Genomic DNA, 9,794 nt, shown 5'->3' on the forward strand with positions numbered 1-9,794 from the left:
CGTCTCAAAAAAAAAAAAAAAAAAAGAAGAGAAGGAGGGCCGGGAGTGGTGGCTCAAGCCTGTAATCCCAGCACTTTGGGAGGCCGAGACGGGCGGATCACGAGGTCAGGAGATCGAGACCGTCCTGGCTAACACAGTGAAACCCCGTCTCTACTAAAAACTACAAAACACTAGCCAGGCGAGGTGGCAGCGCCTGTAGTCCCAGCTACCCGGGAGGCTGAGGCAGGAGAATGGCGTGAACCCGGGAGGCGGAAGAGAAGGAGGACTATGTCCAGCAACATCAGAGGATGCAAAGGGTAAAATTCAGTCTGGGGAAAACTCAATAGGACATAAACGGACTTTCTTCAAACCACAATTACAAGGGAAAAAAAAAAAAGAAAATGGGAAACCTGTAAATCAAAAGACACTCAAGATCACAAGTAACTCAAATTACCTCAAAATGAATCACAGACCTAACTGTAAAATGCAAAACTTTAAAACTCTTAAAATACACAGGAGAAGATCTACCTGACTTTGGGTTTGGTGATTACTTCTGAGATAAGACACCGAAAGCATAATCCATGATTAAAAAAAAAAAGAATAAACGATTTTATCGAAGTTAAAAACGTTTTCTTTATGAAAGGCACAGTTAAAACAATGAAAAGACAACTTAGAGAGTGGAAGGAATATTTGCAAAACACCTATCTGATAAAAAATTGGAATCTAGTCGGGCACAGTAGCCCACGCCTGTAATCCCAGCACTTTGGGAGGCTGAGGTAGGGGGATCACGAGGTCAGGAGTTCAAGACCAGCCTGACCAACATGGTGAAACCTTGTCTCTACTAAAAATATAAAAATAGCCGGGCGCAGTGGCTCAAGCCTGTAATCCCAGCACTTTGGGAGGCCGAGACGGGCGGATCACAAGGTCAGGAGATCGAGACCATCCTGGCTAACACGATGAAACCCTGTCTCTACTAAAAACTACAAAAAAACTAGCCGGGCGAGGTGGCGGCGCCTGTAGTCCCAGCTACCTGGGAGGCTGAGGCAGGAGAATGGCGTGAACCCGGGAAGCGGAGCTTGCAGTGAGCTGAGATCCGGCCACAGCACTCCAGCCTGGGTGACAGAGCAAGACTCCGTCTCAAAAAATAAAAATAAAAATAAAAATAAAAATAAAAATAAAAATAAAATAAAATAAAAATGATGGCCGGCACAGTGGCTCATGCCTGTAATCCCAGCACTTCGGGAGGCCGAGGAGGACGGATCACGAGGTCAGGAGATCGAGACCATCCTGGCTAACACGTGAAACCCCATCTCTACTAAAAATACAAAAATTAGCCAGGCATGGTGGCAGGCGCCTGTAATCCCAGCTACTCAGGAGGCTGAGGCAAGAGAATCGCTTGAACCCGGGAGGTGGAGGTTGCAGTGAGCTGAGATGGCACCACTGCACTCCAGCCTGGGCGAGAGAGCAAGACTCCGTCTCCAAAAAAAAAAAAGAAGAAAACAAAAATATGGCTGAGTGCGGTGGCTCATGCCTGTAATCCCAACACTTTGGGAGGCTGAGGGAGGTGGATCACCTGGGGTCGGGAGTTCGAAACCTGCCTGGCCAACATGGTGAAACTCTGTCTCTGTTAAAGATACAAAAAATAGCTAGGCATGGTGGTGTGCGCCTGTAATCCCAGCTCCTCGGGAGGCTGAGGCAGGAGAATTGCTTGAACCCAGGAGGCAGAAGTTGCAATGAGCCTAGATTGTGCCATTGCACTCCAGTCTGGGTGACAGAGTAAGACTTCGTCTCAAAAAACAAACAAACAAAAAAATAGCTAGGCCTGATGGCGTACACCTGTGGTCCTAGCTACTGGCGAGGCTCAAGTGGGAGAATTACTTGAGCTCAGGAGGTTCCGGGCTGCAGTGAGCTATGATTGCACCACTGGAATCCAGTCTGGCAACAGAGCAAGACCCTGTCTCAATTTAAAAAAAAAAAAGAAAAAAGAAAGAGAAAAATTCAACAGTCAGAAAAAGACACTGAAAAGACAACAAAATGTGTGGACCTTGCTGGATGCTGATTCAAACTTTAAAAAACATTTACAGGCTGGGCGCCATGGCTCACGCCTGTAATCCCAGAACTTTGGGAGGCTGAGACGGGAAGATCACAAGGTCAGGAGATCGAGACCATCCTCGCTAACACGGTGAAACCCCGTCTCTACTAAAAAATACAAAAAACTAGCCGGGCGAGGTGGCGGGCGCCTGTAGTCCCAGCTACTCGGGAGGCTGAGGCAGGAGAATGGCGTAAACCCGGGAGGCGGAGCTTGCAGTGAGCTGAGATCCGGCCACTGCACTCCAGTCAGGGCGACAGAGCGAGACTCTGCCTCAAAAAAAAAAAAAAAAAAACCATTTACAGTCAGGAAAATGTGAACAAAAACTAGACATCTAATGCCATTAAGGAGTTACAGTTAATTGATCGTAGGTGTGATAATGGTTTTGGTATTAATTTTTTTTAAATGCCCTTACCTAGTAGAGTTACATATTAAAGTACTTATCAACAAAACACTCGGCCGGGCGCGGTGGCTCAAGCCTGTAATCCCAGCACTTTGGGAGGCCGAGACGGGCGGATCATGAGGTCAGGAGATCGAGACCATCCTGGCTAACACGGTGAAACCCCGTCTCTACTAAAAAATACAAAAAAAAAACTAGCCGGGCGAGGTGGCGGGTACCTGTAGTCCCAGCTACTCGGGAGGCTGAGGCAGGAGAATGGCGTAAACCCGGGAGGCGGAGCTTGCAGTGTGCTGAGATCCGGCCACTGCACTCCAGCCTGAGCGGCACAGTGAGACTCCGTCTCAAAAAAAAAAAAAAAACTCTGGCCGGGAACGGTGATTCTTGCACTTTGGGAGGCCAAGGAGGGTGGATCACTTGAGGAGGAGGGTTCAAGACCAGCCTGGCCAACATAGTGAAATCCCGTCTCTACTAAAAATACAAAAATTGGCCAGGTGCGGTGGCTCATGCCTGTAATCCTAGCACTTTGGGAGGTCAAGGCCGGTGGATCACAAGATCAGGAGTTCAAGACCAGCCTGGCCAATATGGTGAAACCTCATCTCTACTAAAAATAAAAAAATTGGCTAGGCGAGGTAGCAGGCGCCGCCTGTAATCCCAACTACTCAGGAGGCTGAGGCAGGAGAATCGTTTGAAGCTGGGAGGCGAAGCTTGCAGTGAGCCAAGACTGAGCCACTGTACTCCTGCATGACAGAGTGAGACTCCATCTCAAAAAACAAAGAAAACAACACTGTGATGGCTGAGATTTACCAAAGCTTAATGTGAAGTGAGGTGGGGAAGTGAGTGAGGATGTATGTGAAATTCAAAAGACCATGGGTTGATAATTATTATTAAGTCTCAGTGATGGAAAGCTCCCTTCCTTTTCTTCCTCTTTCTTTCTCTCTCTCCTTTCTCTCTTTTTTTCTTTCTTTCTTTGAGACAGAGTCTTGCTCTGTTGCCCAGGCTGGAGTGCAGTGGCCTCACCTCAGCTCACTGCAAACTCTTGCTTCCTAGGATCAAGTGATTTTCCTGCCTCAGCCTCCCGAATAGCTGGGATTACAAGCGCCCAACACCGCACCCGGCTAATTTTTGTATTTTTAGTAGAGATGGGGTTTCACTATGTTGGCCAGGCTTATCTCAAACTCCTCTTAAGTGATCCGCCCACCTCAGCCTCCCAAAGTGTTGGAATTCAGGCGTGAGCCACCACATCTGGCCACCATATTTTTTTTCTTTTTGAGACAGGGTCTGGCTCTGTCGTCTGGGCTGGAGTGCAGGATTGCAATCACAGTTCACTACAGCCTCAAACTCCTGAGCTCAAGTGATCCTCCCACTATGGCCTCCCCAGTGGCTGGGACTAAAGGCACATACCACCATGCCAGGCTAATTTTTTGGGTTTTTAGTAGAGATGAGGTCTTGCTATGTTGCCCAGGCTGGTCTTGAACTCCTGGGATCAAGCAATCCACCTGCCTTGGCCTCCCAAAATGCTGTGATTACAGGCATGAGCCACCATGCCTGGTCCTTTTTATACTATTGTGTCTACTTAAGTGTGGTTTGAAACTTTCCCTACTTAGGCCAGGTGTGGTGGCTCACACCTATAATCCCAGCACTTTGGGAGGCCAAGGTGGGCGGATCACGAGATCAGGTGTTCGAGACCAGCCTGGCCAGCATGGTGAAACCTGTCTCTACTAAAAATACAAAAATTAGCCAGGCATGGTGGTGCGTGCCTGTATTCCCAGCTACTCGGGAGGCTGAGGTAGGAGAATTGCTTGACCCTGGGAGGCGGAGGTTGCAGTGAGCCGAGATTGTGCCACTGCACTCCAGCCTGGGTGACAAGAGCAAGACTCCATCTCAAAAAAAAAAAAAAGAAATTTTCCCTACTTAAAAAAGAAAGAAGACGATCAAAGAAGAACTACCTGGTTGTCGGCCGGGCACGGTGGCTCAAGCCTGTAATCCCAGCACTTTGGGAGGCCGAGACGGGCGGATCACGAGGTCAGGAGATCGAGACCATCCTGGCTAACATGGTGAAACTCTGTCTCTACTAAAAAATACAAAAAACTAGCCGGGCGAGGTAGCAGGCGCCTGTAGTCCCAGCTACTCGGGAGGCTGAGGCAGGAGAATGGTGTAAACCTGGGAGGCGGAGCTTGCAGTGAGCTGAGATCCGGCCACTGCACTCCAGTCTGGGCGACAGAGCGAGACTCTGCCTCAAAAAAAAAAAAAAAAAGAAGTGAGAACTACCTGGTTGTCTCAACTTCTCCTTTGTGGCACTTGGAATGAATATCTGTGCAAATCCCCAGCCGATATCTATCTTTGTCCAGCAGCCTGGAAGGCGCAGAGGGTGAACGTGTGTCACTTCCCTCTTTGCTCAAGGCCCAGAGCAGCGTCTGGCAGTGCAAATGCTCTTGGCCAACAGTTGAATGAGTGAGGATCTGGGGGCCGCTCGGGAGGAAACAGTGAACTCTGCCCTACAGAGCTGAGAGAAGGCTTCTCAGAGGAAGTGATATCCAGCCCTGACCTTGAAGAATAAGGAGGGCTGGAGTATATGCAGAGAGGGGGAAGGGTGGAACAGAGAGGGGCCGGGGGAACTGGATGAGCAAATGCTCAGAGGGAGACGATTGCTCATGTTGGGTGGCTGGAGCGTAGACTCTGACAGCTGTGTAGAGACAAGTGCTGCTGCGTGGGTCTGATGAGGGCATCAAGGCAAGGAAGGCCAAGCACAGTGGTTCACACCTGTCATCCCAGCACCCTGGGAGACCAAAGTGGGAGAATCACTTGAGGCCAGGAGTTTGAGTCTGGCCTGGGCAGCACAGCGAGATGCCATTTCTACAACAAATTTTTAAAATTAGCCAGGTATGGTCAGATGCGGTGGCTCATGCCTGTAATCCCACCACTTTGGGAGGCTGAGGTGGGTGGATCACTTGAGGTCAAGAGTTTGAGACCAGCCTAGCTAACATGACGAAACCCTGTCTCTACTAAAAGTACAAAAATTAGCCAGAGATGGTGGATGTGCCTGTAGTGCCAGCTACTCATGAGGCTGCAGCAGGACAATCGCTTAAACCCAGGAGGCAGAGTGTGCAGCGAGCTGAGATCACGCTGCTGCACACTAGCCTGGGTGGCAGACTGTGCGGAAAAACTAAAAAAAAAAATTAGCCAGTTATGGTGGTATGCACCTGTAATCTCAGCTATTCAGGAGGCCAAAGCAGGAGGACTGCTTGAGCCTCGGAGTTCAAGACCAGCCTGGGCAACATAGTGAGACACCGTGTCTACAAAAATTAAAGTCAGCCAGGTGTGACGATGCTGTGGTCCCAGCTACTTGGGAGGCTGAGGTGGGAGGATTGCTTGAGCCTGGGAGGTTCAGGCTGCAGTGAGCCGAGATTGTGCCACCACACTCCAGCCTGGGGTGACAGAGCGAGAATCTGTCTCAAAAAAAAAAGACAGCCAGGTGCGATGGCTCACGCTTGTAATCCCAGCACTTTGGGAGGCTGAGATGGGCGGATCACCTGCAGTTGGGAATTTGAGACCAGCCTGACCAGCATGAGGAAACCCCGTCTCTACTAAAAATACAAAATTAGCCGGGCATGGTGATGCATGCCTGTAATCCAGTTACTAGGGAGGCTGAGGCAGGAGAATCACTTGAACCCGGCAGGCGGAGGTTATAGTGAGCCGAGATTGCACCATTGCACCCCAGCCTGGGCAACAAGAGCGAAACTCCGTCTCAACAAAAAAACGCAAGGAAGCCAAGAGTTTGTCTTGGAGGGTGCTGGGGAGCCATGGGAGGGCTGAATGTAGAAGAACCCCTGAGGAATGGGGGGGCAGAGCGTGGGCCGCAGTGGGAGGCTGACTGAGGGTCCCGACAGGGGAACTGAGGCAAGCGGGTGTGATGGCAGAGAGGACAGAACAGCCTGTGGCTGCAGATCCGGCTCACCCTTCCACTCCAGGTTTCCACGGCCCCTCTCCAGGTGCTCCCGCAGCCGGTGTGGGCAGGAGAATAGCAGGAAGGTGAGCTCCTTGTTGGCGGCCTTGTCCTGCTGCTGCCACCGCTGACTGATAGCCAGGGCCTCGGGCCAGTCCCCACCCCAGGTGCCCTGCTTGAGGTCGAAATTCATGAACTCCTCGCCGTTCAGGGCGAACTTGGCGGTGGGCACTGAGGTGTTGTCAGGGCTCAGTTCACAGCCCAGCAGGCCCTGCAGAGTGTAGGGGCCTGGGGCGCCCACACACAGGTAAGCGGGGCCCAGGAGCATGGACCCAGCCCCTTGCCCCTCCGGATTCGAATCTCACCTTTTCCCCGCAAAGCTTTGAAAGCTTCCAGAAAGAGCTTCTCCTTGATCCTCAGATCTGTGGTCTCTTTCTCCCAATACCAGGACACTTGGTTTTCCCAGACCCAAGCTCCACAGGGCTCCGCCTGGCCCCGCAGGCTATTGTAGCTCAGGTACTGCTGCGGGCCCAGCCAGCCAGACACCCAGAAGGCAGGAGTCCCCGGGGCAGGCGAGGACACCGCGGTGAGGTGGTACAGGAGGGAGAGGTGGCCTTCTGCAGACAGAGATAGAGCTGAAGGGAGCACATGCGCGGGGAACTAGATTGCAGCGGGACAGATATCCAGGCAGGGAGAAGAATCTATTATGGAGGGAGAGGGAAGATTCAGAGGGAGGGGACAGAGACCCAGAGATAGAGACAGAGACCCAGAGAGAGAGAGACAGAGAGAAAGACAGAGACCCAGAGAGAGACAGAGAGAGAAGGGGGGGGGAGAGAGAGAGAGAGAGACCGACCCCCAGAGACAGAGGCCCAAAGAGAGAGGGACAGAGACCCAGAGAGAGAGAAAGACAGGGACAGAGACCCAGGGAGAGAAACAGAGACCCAGAGAGAGAGAGGGAAACAGAGGCGACAGGTGGTTCTCAGCCTCAGGCCCAGCAGGAGACGCTGAGAAAGTGAACTGAGCGGAGAAGGCAGCGCCGGGGACTCGCGGGGAACTCGGGTCCCGCTGGCTTCGCCCCTGCCTGCCTGGGGCCGCCTCCCACCGCCCGCCTGCAGCAGGGCCCCGGCCCGGAGCGGCCCTCACCTGCGCCCAGGCTCCCGGGCAGAAGAAAGAGCAGGAGCCCCAGCGCCCATGGCTGAGGCCGCGGGACCCTCATGCTGAGAGGACGACCTGGGGCGGGAGGGGCACGTGACTCCTCCCGACCCCCGGCCCGCCCCTTCCTCCCGGGGTACCAAGGGCAGGGCCGGGACCAGGACGCCGAGGAGGGGCTCTGCGGGCTCGGTCCAGACTGACAACAATGCCCTCCTCCCCTGAAGAACTTTCACCCCTGAACTGGATCTCAGTTAGTTAATTAATTACAGAAACTTGATAGGCTGAGAGTCCCGGCCCCGAGCTCGGCCACGCCCCTTCCGTCCCCCTCAGGCCCCAGCCCCTCCTCCCTCGGACCCCGGAGTCCAGACCCCCAACCGCTCCTCCCTCGGACCCCGGAGTCCGGGCCCCCAACCCCTCCTCCCTCGGACCCAGGAGTCAGGGCCCCCAGCCCCTCTTCCCTCGGACCAGGAGTCCAGACCCCAGCCCCTCCTCCCTCAGACCCAGGAGTTCAGGCCCCCGGCCCCTCCTCCCTGCGACCCACTGTCCAGACCCCCAGTGCCTCCTCCCTCAGAACCAATGTCCAGGCCCCCGGCCCCTCCTCCCTCAGAACCAATGTCGAGACCCCCAGCCCCTCCTCCCTCACACCCAGGGGTCCAGGCCCGTAGTCCCGCCTCCCTCAATCGGGCCCTGGTCGGCTCACGTTCCCTTCAGCCTCGCTCCCTTCCTGCCTGCGGCCCTGGCCGGCTCCTGGCTCCCGTGACTGGAGACCCCAGTTCCTCTCTCACATCCTGTGGGAGGCTGCTGCTCCCTGACTCCAAGAACATCCAGCCCCACCCCCCCAGTTGCAGGGCACACCCCAGGCCCTAGGCCCAGCCTCTGTTTGTTTCTCAAAACGCTTATGGTTCTTCTTTTTCCCCTTCTCTGTGGTTCCCGTTTTTTATTTTGAGGATATCTGCTGCCCAGGGAATTCTTGACAAAGCTGGGAAAGGAACCGGATGCCTCCAAAGTCCACAACTTGGAAGTCTCTGGATCCTCCTCCTACCCTTTTGTATCCCTGTGGCCTTCCCTAGCGCTTGCTGTTAATCAAAATCTTCTGGAAGCCTCCATAGTTCCTCCTTAAAGCCCTTTCCCCGACATCCCGTTAGAAAGTTCCTGCAGGTGCTCTTTAATATCCTTCTGCTGGCCGGGCACAGTGAGTCACGCCTGTAATCCCAGGACGCTGGGAGGCAGAGGCGGGTGGATCATGAGGTCAAGAGTTCGAGACCAGCCTGGCAATATGGTGACACTCTCGTCTCTACTAATAATACAAAAATTAGACCGGGCTCGGTGGCTAACGCCTGTAATCCCAACACTTTGGGAGGCCGAGGCGGGCGGATCACGAGGTCAGGAGATCGATACCACCCTGGCTAACACAGTGAAACCCCATCTCTACTAAAAATACAAAAAATTAGCCAGTCGTGGTGGCAGGCACCTGTAGTCCCAGCTACTTGGGAGGCTGAAGCAGAAGAATGGGGTGAACCCGGGAGATGGAGCTTGCAGTGAGCCGAGATCATGCCACTGCACTCCAGCCTGGGAGCGAGATTCCATCTTAAAAAAAAAAAATTAACTGGGCGTGGTGGAGCACCTGTAGTCCCAGCTACTCTGGAGGCTGAGTCAGGAGAATTGCTTGAACCCGGGAGGTGGAGGTTATGTAGCAGGACGAGCCACAGACAAAACTCCTCAGACACCGGATTAAAGAAGGAAGAGGTTTTTTATACGGCCAGGAGCATCGGCAGACTCGCGTCTTAAGAGCCAAGCTCCCCAAAAAAGAAATCCTTGGCCTTTTTTTTTTTTTTTTTTTCGAGGCGAAGTCTCGCTCTGTCGCCTGGACTGGAGTGCAGTGGCCGGATCTCAGCTCACTGCAAGCTCCACCTCCCGGGTTTACGCCATTCTCCTGCCTCAGCCTCCCGAGTAGCTGGGACTACAGGCACCCGCCACCTTGCCCGGCTAGTTTTTTTTTTTTTTTGTTTTTTTTAGTAGAGACGGGGTTTCACCGTGTTAGCCAGGATGGTCTCGATCTCCTGACCTCGTGATCCGCCCGTCTCGGCCTCCCAAAGTGCTGGCATTACAGGCTTGAGCCACCGCGCCCGGCATCCTTGGCCTTTTTAAAGGCTTATGACTTTAAGGGGTCCACGTGAAAGGGTCGTGATAAATCGAGCAAGTGTGGGAAACGTGACTGGGGCCTACATGCA

At 53.3% G+C, this 9,794-nt stretch overlaps 1 protein-coding gene across 4 annotated transcripts in view; it reads right to left on the reverse strand.

Moving 5' to 3' along the window:
• The window catches only part of FCGRT (Fc fragment of IgG receptor and transporter), a 17,555-nt gene extending 8,854 nt beyond the window's left edge, over positions 1-8,701 (reverse strand). For 2 of the 4 annotated variants that reach the window (XM_023182434.2, XM_023182431.3), the window contains exons 1-4: positions 8,264-8,701; positions 7,555-7,641; positions 6,777-7,028; positions 6,424-6,699 (exon numbers count right to left, since the gene is read on the reverse strand). In XM_023182434.2, coding sequence (XP_023038202.1) covers positions 6,424-6,699; positions 6,777-7,028; positions 7,555-7,627 — 601 coding nt within the window. In that variant the 5' untranslated portion in view covers positions 7,628-7,641; positions 8,264-8,701. Of the gene's footprint in view, positions 1-6,423; positions 6,700-6,776; positions 7,029-7,554; positions 7,874-8,263 lie in introns of those variants that run through there. The other 2 variants (XM_023182433.2, XM_023182432.2) reach the window with 2 other exon arrangements.
• Between the last annotated feature and the right edge of the window lie 1,093 nt (positions 8,702-9,794).

The sequence above is a fragment of the Piliocolobus tephrosceles genome, chromosome 21 (assembly GCF_002776525.5).
Source record: "Piliocolobus tephrosceles isolate RC106 chromosome 21, ASM277652v3, whole genome shotgun sequence".
In the NCBI taxonomy this organism is placed as follows: domain Eukaryota; kingdom Metazoa; phylum Chordata; class Mammalia; order Primates; family Cercopithecidae; genus Piliocolobus; species Piliocolobus tephrosceles.